The sequence below is a fragment of the Sylvia atricapilla genome, chromosome 6, assembly GCF_009819655.1.
Source record: "Sylvia atricapilla isolate bSylAtr1 chromosome 6, bSylAtr1.pri, whole genome shotgun sequence".
In the NCBI taxonomy this organism is placed as follows: Eukaryota; Metazoa; Chordata; class Aves; order Passeriformes; family Sylviidae; genus Sylvia; species Sylvia atricapilla.
Window position 1 is genome coordinate 27163493 of NC_089145.1, and position 13308 is coordinate 27176800.

Here is a 13308-nt window from a genome sequence, read left to right on the forward strand (position 1 = left end):
GAAGTCCTAAATTCTGGTGTTTAGCTTTAATTTCAGACTCTAACTAGTAGCTGCATTTCCTTTATTAAATTTTGAAATGTCACTCATAAAATGCTGCTGCACTAGTAAGCTGAGCCTTTATTTCAGATTTAAGGCTAAGTTGAGATAGATTTACAATTTAGCACTTCTGTTTAAAATAGAAACACTAGAAGAGTTTTCAGTTCTGACAGTTTTTGCCAGTCTTCTTGAGGAAATATTTTTGTCTTTGATTACAATCCATTAGAAGCCAGATAAATATTGTAGCACTGGTTAAATACAGAAGTTGTGTATATCTACTGTCAGACTGATGAAAAAAGCTTGAAGACTTGGAAGGGGACCTGATGCGTAAGGGGCACTTGGCTATGAAAAGAAGAGGACCACAGCGTTCTGATTATAGAATTTAAATTTATTTTTACAAGAAAGCAAAGTATATTGGCGCCTATAAGCAATTAACACACTACAACTCCATGCCAGAGAAATTAAAAACCAAAGCAAGAAGAATTTTGACATTGCCTGTAAAACATTCAACACCAGTGCTAATGATGAGCTTTTGGCTTCTACAAAACTGGCTTCTGCAATGACAGGAACAAGTTTTGTTTTTTTTTATTATGAAGGGCTAGAAGTGTAACGTGTAAATGCAAACAAAGTACCTTTTATCCTCTGTATCATAAAGAAGTATTGTGTGACAGGGTAATTTATTTTATAATTCAGAATTGATTGATGCTCAATGAGGTCTGTGGATTGTACTCCTTTGGTGTAGATAGATGCACTTGATATGTGCAATAATGTCTCCATTCAAAGGAGTGGAAGTAGTATTGAAAACTGCAGCTAAACTTGCTGTCTCCAGCAGCAGTGGCATGACTGATTGCTGAAAGTTGGAACATGGGACATGAATAGAGGTTTGGCAACACAGGGGAGAATGGTTGTCTGTTTTGCAGTGTGACATGAGGCAATATTTACCCTCCTCTGGGTCTCTCTTTTCCAAGCAAAAGGCAGGTTGCCAAGTACAGGGACTGAATTGCTTGAATCTTCAGCTGGAAGCATTTGTGGCTACACTGAAGTACATGAGATAGGTCAGGAAATCTGAAAGTTGCCCTTTATATGGATGATACAAATGGTCATGCAAACTAGATGGTTCATTCCTTACACATATTTTCATTTCCTGTCCAGTAAAAACCTCAAGCTTCTTCCTGTCTGTATCACTGTCTTCTTAAAGAGAAGTTACTAAACCCACAACTTTCTCATGACAAACGTACAACAGAATTTCTGCATCTCTGGAACTTCTCCCAGAGAAGTCATGGCACAACCGAGTAGTTGATGATGTACATATGCACTTCCAGACACACAGTAATTGCATCTTTAGTTGTTACTGTTTGTGTATTTTTAGGATTAAAGTGTTCGACTTCATGTTCTGGAGAAATAAAGGTCTTGCGCAAGTGTTCAGTGAGCTCAACTGAGGGAGTACAATTGCTGTTTTGGCAGCTCCAGCGTTCAATTATAAGGCTTCAGCCTCACAAGAGTTCATTTTGAAAAAGCTCTAAAGAGTCAGATCTCTTTTATTTATGTTCTAATTTCAGTGCAATTTATTTTTCAAGCTGTTCTCCAGCTGTGAGGGTTGACTTAAAAGAAATTCTTCCAGAATAGTTCCATCCGCATTTAAATCTGTTTAAAAAAAAGCCACATAGCGAGATTTAATGCTAAAGCTCTCTGTCACTTAAGATATTGTAAACCTTTCAGCAGTTCCATGATATACAGAGCCTTCTCTTCTGGAGCATCTTGTATGAAAAAACCTCAACTTTCCAATTTCCTCCATATAGTTGAACCTCTTAATCTGTGGGTGCTTCAGTGTGGTGCTGTGAGTGAAATGTTTTTTTTGTCCGAGTCTAGTATCTTAATTAATGAAAGAATATCTGGGAGATTTCAAATAACTCCTGACAGAGTTGTCTGTTACAGAGTGCAGCTTCTTAATGGGTTATTAAACTTGTGTTTACTACTGCATTAAGTGACACAAGCATTGATTCTGATACTTTAAAACCACTTATTCACTCTCCAGCAAGCCTAGACTCTAAATGCTGAATTGCATACAACTCTTAAAATGGCAAGTAAGGGGAAAGTTTCTTTCACCTGTAGCTCTTATTGCAAAACTTCAGAAAGGTTTTGATAGTTTCTCTGGCTTTCTTCAAGAGTTAAGTACTTTGAATAATGATAAATTTTTCGAAGAGAACACTTCCTTTCACTATCAAAAAACCCTGTGATTGGAAAAGGCAGAAAATTTGGAAAATTCAAGCTAAAAGTTTGAGTGTAAAATTAAACTTCCATGGTACCCTGAACACTATGGTCTTGATGTATTTCTTACCACTGGTTTCTCTATAGACTAATATTATTTTGGGCTGTAAATTTAAAAGCTTTTAAGCTTGACGTTTCTATTCACTGTTGTGTTGCTAGGGGGGTTTTTTAAGTAGTGCTTGGTAAGATGAAGATGCGGAAAACAGATTTTTTTTTTTTTAAACTCCTCTTTGTAAGAATGATGAATGTCTCAGAATGTCTCTTCTTATAATGAAGATAAACAGTTTTGGTTTACAATTTTAAAAAAGGGAGTGGACAAATTTCTCATATTTGGACATTACTATTCAAAAATATTTGGTCATCTTACTGTGTAGGGTAATTTGGTTTTCAATACTAAATACATTTATCATTATTCAAAAATAATTTTTTCACCATCCTCTGTATATTGATGTAAGGTTTTTACTATGCTAGTAAAAAAAAAAAGACTAAAGCTCATGATGAATAAGCAGGAAAGCACAGTTTTCAATACTTTTCAATTACATATTTTCCCCTGGGTAAGGAAAGTCTGTCTTTCCCTCCAAATTTCTAATTGTATTATGCTTTTCTGCCCCCATAAACAGTCAAACCTCCAAATGCAGGTTTAAAAGAAGGCTGGCAAAGTGCTGGTCATGTCTATCACATCTGCTGCACTGAGATGAATTCAGACTTGGATTCATCAAAACCCAGGGAGTTGAAGGAGCTGCTGTTAACCTTTTCTCCCATACTCCTTCCTGCAGTACTTGGGACACGTCGAAGTGGACGAATCCAGAGGAATGCATATCTGTGAAGATGCTGTGAAGAGGCTGAAATCTGTATGTATATTTGTTTAATGGAAACGTTGGCTTTGGGGCTGAGTGTTACTGGAAAAGGTCTGTTCGGAGCAGGGCTCCAGCTAAAGACTGAACTTTTGACCCATGTTAGGAGAACAGTTGGCTGGTTTGAGAGCACTGCTGCTCTTGGGGGGACGTGCTAATCTGATGATGAGAGGGAGAGTTACAACTGTTCTTTCTACTTAGAGAAACTATTTGCAAAACAATGTGTAAAAATTCTCTGTGACCTTTCAGGCTAAGTTGGTACCCACATGGGACTTCAACCATTGTTTTTTAACAGCTTCTCCCTCTCTCTCTTTTCTTCTCCCCCTCTCTCTCTTTCCCTCTGTTGCCTGCCACTTTAATAGTGACTTAATTCACCATTATTATACAAAATATTACTTGTTTTAGGATGCTTTTTTTTCTAATGCACTGCAACATTGTAGTCATGCATGATATAATCTGGCTTGCATCTGCTCAAAGTGGCCTGAAGGCTGCCTAATTCTGATATGTCATGAAGTGGGCTGCTCTTAGTTTGGCTTCTGTGAACGTTTGCTCCTGTAAATGGCACTCGTTCAAAGCTCTTTGTATTTCTGTGGCTCATTTGAAAAGGTCTTGTCATCTCTTTCCTGCAGTAATAATACCACAAAATCCTGCGGAAATAGCGAACTCCAGAAAGGCAGTCATCAGTCTGTCGAGGAACTGAGGCTTTAACATCATTGAAAATAACAGGAGGACAGGAAAATTTTGAATTTTTAATAGAGATAGAGAACTGCAGTCCTTGTCATCACTTCTCTTATGTGTTTTATCTGTATGCATTCTTCAGTGTGCATTCAGTGGAAGAAATCCTTCTATCCTTGCAGCTCAACAAAATTGATCAAACAAGTCAATCAAACCCTTCTATTGCACTTTTACTGATTTAAAATATGTACCATTGGACATACCTTTTCTTTCCTCACCAAGCCTGAGAGCTCAGATGGCTTCCATCTAAGCCTGGTTTTGCCTTCTTCCTAGCACATAGCAGAGGATTATAGGTTATCTTTTCTGCCTTCTGTTGTGCTGTAAAGTTTGTGAATTGGTTTAGTGCTCTGATTAAAATCAAGTCTTTTCATTCTTTTCTTTCTCAGTTAATGTATAGTAACCTGTTAAAGCCGCATCCCATCTGTTCCCATTCAGTCCTCAGTGATTAGTGATTGATTTTTATTAAAAAGGGCCACACAAAATATAAATGAGTTTCTTTGTTCTGTGGATTTCATTTACGTACCTAAAAGTGCAAGTACTGACCGCGTAATCAATTGCATCCATTTTGTCTCTTTCTGATTTTTTATTAGCTCAGAATACTTTCTATTAGCACACCAAATAGCACTGCAGTATCTACTTTGTACAACTTCTTTCATTCTCTTCCCTGGGGAGCTATGCTGTGAAGTAGCTGTTCCCTAGTTTACAAAAATACTACAAGTCCATGAGCCAGCTAAGTGTAGCGAAGCTTGTAATTCATGAGATGTAGTAAAAGCATAGCACCCAGTTTCTTCTGCAATCTGGATTTCTAGGTTTGTGATCTTTGATCACATGAATTATTGATTCAAACATCAGACTTGGATATCTCACTTTTTCAGTTAGTCAGCATTTTCTGAAAGTAAATAGTTAAGTTTCTCTAATACATGTTATGTCATTATTCCAAATTGTGGATGGCATGAATTTACCCATTCTCTTAAATTATCATTTTTCTTCAGATAATTTTGATTTTTTTCTGCTGTTTGATGTCTATGTGTACACTAGATACAAGTGTGCATCTCTTACAATTGCTATTTGTCTCCTTTGTCAGTGTTGGAAGTTGAGAAGTAGAGGTGAAATTCTCTGTGTCCCAAGAGGAAGATTCAGATTACTGAAATTACTTTGTGTGCTTTAGTTACTAGACTCTATCAGATCCAAGGTCCATTTGGAGCTGCTCACTGCAATTCAAGCCCTGTCCCTCGCCTCCAGTGCGTGAGTTTTAAACCAGGGACATTTCTTTAGGACATCACCGTTACTGAAAGCTCTGTTTTCTACAAGACACACTTAATTTAGCAGAAGCCAAACACTGGGTGATATTTCAGCATGTGAGGAATGTGGTAAGAAAAGAGTTTGTTTTTCTGGTAGTCCCTTGCTTTCACATTACTTAGTTATTTTGATGGGCTTTCTCTTGTTTTTGCAAGAATTACAAATTTGAGCTGCAGTGCTCAAACTGAAAGACTAGCTTAAGGGAAACTTAAATGACATTAAATGACATTGAAGTGTATGTGGGCTATTTTAAACTTTATTCTCTGCAGATAAGGTGTAGGCTTTATAAATCCAGTCAATAAAAATCAGAATTGTTGAAATATTTGTATCCTGTAGCTTCCAAAAATTAAGTTCTGTCTGTCTTTTCTTATTCTAATAGGTATATTTTTTACTCTTAATTCTTGCTGTACAACAGTTGGCAATTCATTTGGGGAACTGAAGACTGTTCTTTTATAGGACTGACTACTGGGTTTTAAAAGATTTTATGGGATTTGCTAAGAATATAGAACAGTGTTAATCTTGACTTTAGGAATAGTTTAATCACTGCTTTGCTTTTTGAAAGAAAAGATGCAAACAAATATCTGTCCCTTTATTGTGGGAAATAGCCTTTCAGGGATTTTTTATTACCTGCTCCTTTAATGGGTGTAATTGTTTTTGAGTGCTGCATCTTGCAAAACTTGCAAACAAGTGATGGTGAACATTTTATTCAGACATTGCTTAATTGACAACTGAGTACGAGAAGCTACTTGTAGCTCAAGAATCCTTCATCCACACTGTACTCTGTTGTTACAGTTTTATAGCTCTGAAACTGCACACCAACAATACTGTAATTTTCTGTGTGATGAAATGGCATCACAGTCTCATTAATAGATCAAAACCCCTCATATTCAGCTATTAGTCTATTATTAACATGGATTTATAATATCAACAGAACTTGAATTTTTCCTTAATAGAATATTAGCAATGTAGCTTACGTTATTTCCTTGGTAGAGATATATTGCTAGCTCTGTATACATTTAATATCTGATAAGATTCTTGTGGATGGACATGAAGCTTCAGAACCATTTCACTGAATTTATATTTAGTGCGAACTGGAAAGTAACTTCAAGGACTTTGTTAAGTGTATTTGACTCAGGTGTGGGAACATCATATAAGGACAAAGTTGTACTCTCTCATGTCATATTTTGATTTTAAATCAGCTTTAGCTTGTAGTATTGGTTTCTAACTTGCCACTTTTTGTTTTAAATTATGCATTTGTTTTAATATATGTTCTTGTTTTAGCAGGTAAAGAGACATAATTTAATATTTTTTAAAAATGCATTAGTTATCTCTAAACTACATTAACTTAGTGTTGTTTAAAACCCATTTTGCATGATGCCTTTTCCATTAACCTTGCCTAGTTTATTTTAAAAAATAATCTTGTTTAACAAGCATTTTTCTGAGAGCAAAATTAACCATCACCTAAAAATGAGGTAGCTTCTGGTGAATCTCTAGCTTTTGCTGTCTCTAAAAAGCTGTTATTTAGTGTAATGCAATAGTCATTGCTCAACTTGGCAGCAGCATCCAACCCCTTCTCATTATGTACACTACATTGTGATTAATCCATTAGTTCCCCTCCTAGTGTTCAGCATATCCTGTCCAAATACATAACTGTTCCTGCCTCCAAAAGTGCTTAAGCTTTTCAGCTGACTGAGCTTGGAGATGTACTTTATACAGTGTCTGAGCTGATGTAAATGTGTTACAGATACTTGGTAAAACGTCCACTGGAAGGACACTGGGCAGAGAGAGAGACACCGGCAGGGCCAGGAAATGTAGAGTTGAGACAGACACTCCCTTCTTAACTTGGTGTTTCCTGGCTTCTGTTGCCTTGCATCAGAACCATAGCTTTGATTTAAATATAACCTTGCTTATCAATCAGTTCTTCAGACACTGCCTCAGGACATTTGCGGCAATACTTTGAATATAGTAGTATCAGTGATGAACAGGTTGGAATTGCACAGTGTAAATGTGGGGTCAGGGGCTGTCACAGAGACACTCCCTGTCTCTTCTGCAATTCTCCACCTCCTCCTCATTACTACTATAGCAGAGCTTTCTTACAAGTGAAGTAATTTGGAAAGACAGCAGGAACAGCACTGTGCTTCACGTCGGCTTCCCTCACACGCGGAGCAGCACGTGGCTGTGCTCGCAGAGCACCAGGCCAGGTGAAGCGTTCTCTCGTGTAGTTTACTTTCCACAGTCTGGTAACAAAATAAAGCTAGTAAGCTAAACTGCATGCAGATATGCTTAAAATTGTGTGCTGGCTTTTTCTTAATGTGGATTGGGCAATCAATATAATTGCTTTCCTGAAGAAATTTAGGAAATTGTAATTCAGCCTTTGGTATCTTTGCACTTGCCTAACTGTCTCTGCCTGCTTGAGCTGATTTTAAAGGCTGTTCAACCGATCAGTTCAGAGTTGTAGAATGGATAACTAGTATTTGTATAAATATTGCATAAAGCCTTGGAAGGCTTTAGAGAAAGAGAAAGGAGTCTCATTTGCATTGGAGTTTTACCACAAGGTTACAATGAAATTTCTTGCCCTTCAGAGAAGACTGCGTAAGATGTGAAACATAAGAGTAGCACATAAGCCAGAGCAACAGACAAATGGAATAAAATGCAGAAGTACTTATCCCTGCTTTATATCAGCCATACATGCTTCTCCCATATACAGAACATTAGCTTTGGGGAAGAGTGATCAATACAGAGCAAGCTAGGCGCTAGACTGCAGTTCTGGAGTTAGAACTTTGCATTTCACAAGAGCCTGTACAGTATTTTACTTGTTTAACCACCATGTCTGCTGCCAAGTTTGGTTTATAACCTAACCAAAAGGGACTAAACAAGGGAGAGTGAAAATAAAGTAACCACTTTGCATGAAATTGGGGCTGAGGTTTTCTTCTTTCCACCAATTTCAGGGCAGTAGCTTATTAGAACTGTGTGTGTGCCCTTTGATCTGCATTTTCATAGGATTATTTTCACATTTGCCTGTCGCACCTTCTCATGGATAACTCTAAAAACCCCTTCCTTTCCCTCCAAACCCTATTCTTGTGTGTGCTTGTTGGTTTGAAAACCCTGGGACATTTTAGCTACCTACAGTAATAGCGCTCGACTTGTCCCCCCTGTTCCTCCAGGAAAGGAAGTTCTTCAAAGGCTTCTTTGGAAAAGTAAGTTTAATGCCTTGTTTGTGCTTGCACTATAAGGAGTTACATCCCTGGTATAGCACTGCCATAAAATCAGAGTGTTGGGAATTCCTTAATCCATTTCAGAATATTTGCTTCTTAAAAAACAGACTGGGAAATACTTTGATCGAAGAATGTGGTTTCAAGAGTAACCTGAAACAGAAACTTAAATATCTGTGGACTGTATCAGAAATCTAGTGTTCTGAAGTGATTTAGTCTTTCTGGAAAAAAAAATTTAAAAAATCATTTTTAACCTTTTAAAACTTGTGCCAACTCACATCACCTGGGCGAACACCTACAGAAAAGTTGAGGTCTGCACCTAGTAAGTGCTTCATGCTCAGCTGCCTGGCAGCCTGAATTAATCTCCAGATGTTAGCACTGGGAGAAGGCAGTGTGCCATCTCTTAAACCTTCCTTTTTTGAGCACAGTCCTAATTCAAAGGTATATGAAGATGAGATCAGGCATTATTTACCTACTAAGTTTTCCTAATTTCAGCTCAATCTCCAATTTCTGTTGTTGCTCTTGTTTTCACAAGGACAATGTCTTAGATAAGAAGGGAAACAATTCTTTGTCCTTATTAAGAATGTGCTGCACTGGTGGCTGGGTGGTTTTATTCCTGCTGCCTACATTTCTGCAAGGAAGAAAGACCACCTTCTCTTTTACCTCTCATCTGTTTCCTACCTCTGTGTTTAAAATTCCTGTAAAACTTTTTAATCCAGTTTTCATGTGGAGTTAATCTAAGATAATGGCTTCTGAAGTATCTTGTTATAAAATGAAGCTTTGCTTAAATAGAAGCTAACAGGTTTGTAATGTTCATACATGCTGAAGTCTTTTGAAGCAGATTATTCTCTGATAATGGATTGGTTTGGGCTTTACTTGGAGAGTAAGTGAAATTTTTTCAGCTGATTCTTTTTCACCATTCCCTCAAATAATGATGGATGTCACACAGGGACATCTGTTTCTCCAATTCTGGTTTCCTCCTATGATCTGGGAAAGCACACATCTGAAGTGCAGTGGTGGTGAGGGGCTAAAATACAGAACGTGGCAGATCTGTCAGACTGATGAGAACAGTCCTGTGTGCAAATCAAATTCTACAGCTGGAATCTAGAAAGACCAGACCCAAAGTGCTAAATTGGAAACGAACAGAAAGCCCCCCACCTCAACCTGATTAGATACGTTGGTTTTCTCTCTGCTTGTTGGTACTGACTTATGTTAGGGTACATTAGAAGGCAAAGATATAAAAGGAAAGGTATTTGCATATCACTTAGTTAAAAATCTTTCTTTGACTTTTTAAATTATTAAATATGCCATCTTCCCTATTACATCTTGGTTGATATTTAATGAAGTCTGGTACTTCATCACGACATTTTAGATTTTCTTTCTCTTGTATTATAATATTTTGACAAAGAAGGACCTACTTCTGCTTCAGCCTCTGAATTTCATTAATTAGCACTGAAACCACTTAAATCCATAGTGTTTAGATATCCCCACAGTACCAGTTTGGCAGTACCTTTATTACAGCTTTGGCCTATAACAGAAGACCACATCTAGGGAAATCTGCAGAAAAAGGGACAGCTGTTCTCTTATTAATAATTGAGAAATACTAATAGCTCTAATATCTTTTGGCTGTCTCATCTATAATTTCTCCCCAAATGCCTTGCATTGGGATTAATATATTATTCCAAACTGCAGAGCTATTTAAAACACGCCAGCAGCTTTCAGAAAGTCAGTCTAGACATGTTTGCCACTTTCTCTGTCCATATTCTTCTCCTTTTTATAGGTAAATATGATGAATTTGTGTGTAGAAATGTTTAAGTGTTTAGTATTGAAAATGCCTATTTTCAGCTTCAAATAAAAATGAGATGTCTGTTGATAGCTCCAGGTTAGGCTTTTGTGATTATCAAATAAGCTGCCTTTTTAGGCAGCTCCTTTTAAAACTACAGTTTTTCTGTTGTGATGAGTAGTAGTACAGATTTGGTGATCTTTGTTATGTTTTGCCTCTACAGAGTGTATTTATCATCACATATTGTTTTATACAGAGTCTGAAATGAAAAATTTTCTTTATATATACACCTCAGGCTCCAGGTGTATCTTAGAGTTGTGTCTAAGTCCCAGGATAGGATAAAATATAATAGGCAGAAAAGCTAGGAACACAGAGTATTTAAAAAAATGCATTATTGGGCAACTTCTGTTCTGGCATCCTTAATACTTTGTTTTCCACCTTACAATACAGCAAGGTATCAAAGCAACTGCTTTTTGTTTGGTGGATGCCCATCTCTAGGGCACCACCAGTTTGTCGGTGAGGTTTCTGTTGTGCCCAACCTGCCACGGACCTGCTTTGTCCTTCAGCCTTGCTGTGTGTTAGGATAAGTGCCCACCTGCCCTGCTGGAGATGTCTGAGGACTCTGAAATGAGTCCAGATAATGAATCTCATGCTGGAGCAGATAACTGACCTCCCCAGGAGTGCTGAGCACTGAGGTTTCTCTCAGTGCCGACTCAGCACTGACAAATCAGACTCCCAGGAGTCGATGCCACATGTGGCTCTCCTCAGGTAGTGCTGTCATCTAAAAGCTCTGGAATATGAAGACACGCTACTGATCTGGATGTCTAGATGAGTCCCTTGGTAGCAACATTTCAGAGCATCCTGTTCCAGTGGATATTGGTCGCTTGCTTTAAATACTCTCTTTGGAGTTGCCTGTACCTCCCAGCATTTGTTACGCAAGCTGCGATCCTGCGTTGGAGTTCACTTCCTGTGCAGTATCTTGCAGCTGGTCTGATCTTTGTCCAGTATGTGCCAATAGTGCAAATGCTTCTATCTACTCTGTAATCACAGTTTACTTGGCAATATCCCTTGTATATCCAATAGAAACTGAACTGCAGGAGTATGTTCCTTTATACATCACTGGTAGGCACAGATAAGCTGAGAATTCAGTAAATGTAAAAAACATTCATTGTCCAGCAGTAGTAGCAGTGGGTTTGGGGTATAGACTGTAAGGATGAGCCCTTTAAAATCACTGCATCCAGCATAAATATAGAAGAAAGAATTGGGAGATGAAAGAGAGTTTTCTTTTTCTCTAAGCGTAGCAAACCCATCTTTGGTTATGTTGCATGTGGAACCTAATGTTTCAGTGGGAAAAGGGGGCTTAGGAAACTCTTCAGCCTTTTCATTTTATTCTGAGAAACATGAAGTTCCTGTGTTACTATTTCTAAATCCCCATTTGGTAAAAGAGTGAGTGAGGAGTAGCCCTGCTGAAGATCAGCATTGCTTTATGCAGTATCCAGCTCAGTTAAACTGGGCTTTAATACAAACTTCAGGAACTGTTCACAGTTTCTGTAGGGACAGGATTTTTATTGTTTGCTGGGGAAAGATGTGTATCTCTTAATCTAAAGATGGCAGTCTAAACCAAACAGTTACCTGCAGGCATTGTCTTCCCTTCATTGTTTGTATTTGCTTGAAATAAAGATTTTTAAGACTTATGGCTTATAAACAACTGATACTCTTTAAAACAGTTCAAGGAGACAGACCATTGTTTTTGGAATTAATAGGGACCTTCAGGCTGTGGAAGCTAGCTGAGCATTGAAAATACAGACTATATTTTGTGGGTATTGATACTGCCTTTTAAAACAAAGTATTAGAAGTGACTTCTATATGCTGCATCATTTTCTAACACATATGATGATAAATTTAAGTGTTTCTTTAGTTGTGAATTGCACTCTTTCCATTCAGCATTCCAGAACTAAATTAAACATTCTCTGGGGTATCCAACAGGCTGGATGGTCATTTAGAAACTTGCTTCTGCAAGCACTTCTCTATAGCTTGCTTTCATGCTGTGCTTATTTTCTCTCTTTTTTCTTTAAATGCTCTTCTGTGCAAGTCAGTGCAATTCTCTGTTCTCACCAAGCTTTTTGAAAAGGCTCAGGATGTCATTGCTGCTTCTGAAATTGGGACAGATAGTTCCTCCCAAAAAACAAACAGAAGTTCTGCCAGCACCTTTTTCTTCACACTTGCTGCTTTCTCTGAGAACGAAACCAATGTGATGTAATTGGAGACTTTTCTCTTCAAGATATTTCATTCTTATAGTGTTAAAATTGGTGTTGCTGATTTGGAACATGCAGTAGCTTATGCCAGAATGTATTCTTGTTCCATTACTTGCTGTAAGAATATAAAGTCCATACATCTGCAGTAAACTGTTAAAAAAATTATAAAATAGCTGCAATTCTAGTTTGAAGCTGCTAGCTGAAACCCCTTCAGCTTCCCCTGGCCCTCGTTGTTGCTTTCTTCACTCCCTGCAGTGGTTTCTGGTGGGTGCCATTAGCAGCCACAAACTATGTAAACTCAGTGCTTCAAAATACATAAAGAGAATATTTTAATAGCTGGCTAAAGTAGGGAGGTTGTGAATTGAAGTGACATGCTAAAAGAAAAGGTATTAGTTTTCTAGTAGTAGTTCGCTGTAACAACCAGTGAAATTACATTGACCTATTTTCTTTTCAATGAATTATCTTCAGAAGAATATTGAGTTTATACTGTTTTCTGTAACTTTCCCTTGAAAAGTAAACAGCCTGGAAAGAATCTGTAGTTTAAATGGCTCCTGAAGCCTTCCTGTGTTTCCCACTTTACTTAGCCTCAGCTTGCGGCAGCTGAAAGTTCCCACAGTCAGGTTTTGGATAAAAGCCAGACCACTCTCCACTGCACCCGCCTGCCACACACCACTGCTTTTGCCAGATACACACCAAAGGGTTAAGAAAGCCTATTTCTTTATACCTCTCTCCCAAGATAAGACATTTAGGTCTTCATTAGTGAAACATATTTGGGTGATTGATCTTAGCATTAGGCTTATGAGCTTAATAAGCCACACAGTAACCGATGATTTTGGGGTGCTTTTAGCACTGGTTTAAGGTGATGC

The 13308-nt window shown here is 37.8% G+C and overlaps 1 protein-coding gene across 11 annotated transcripts in view; it reads left to right on the forward strand.

Annotated features, from left to right (window-relative positions):
* The window catches only part of NUMB (NUMB endocytic adaptor protein), a 92565-nt gene that overhangs the window by 66663 nt on the left and 12594 nt on the right, over positions 1-13308 (forward strand). For 7 of the 11 annotated variants that reach the window (XM_066321281.1, XM_066321288.1, XM_066321292.1 and 4 more), the window contains exons 3-4: positions 3081-3155; positions 8357-8389. In XM_066321281.1, the coding sequence (XP_066177378.1) occupies positions 3081-3155; positions 8357-8389 (108 nt within the window). The remainder of the gene's footprint in view (positions 1-3080; positions 3156-8356; positions 8390-13308) is intronic. The other 4 variants (XM_066321286.1, XM_066321290.1, XM_066321287.1 and 1 more) reach the window with 1 other exon arrangement.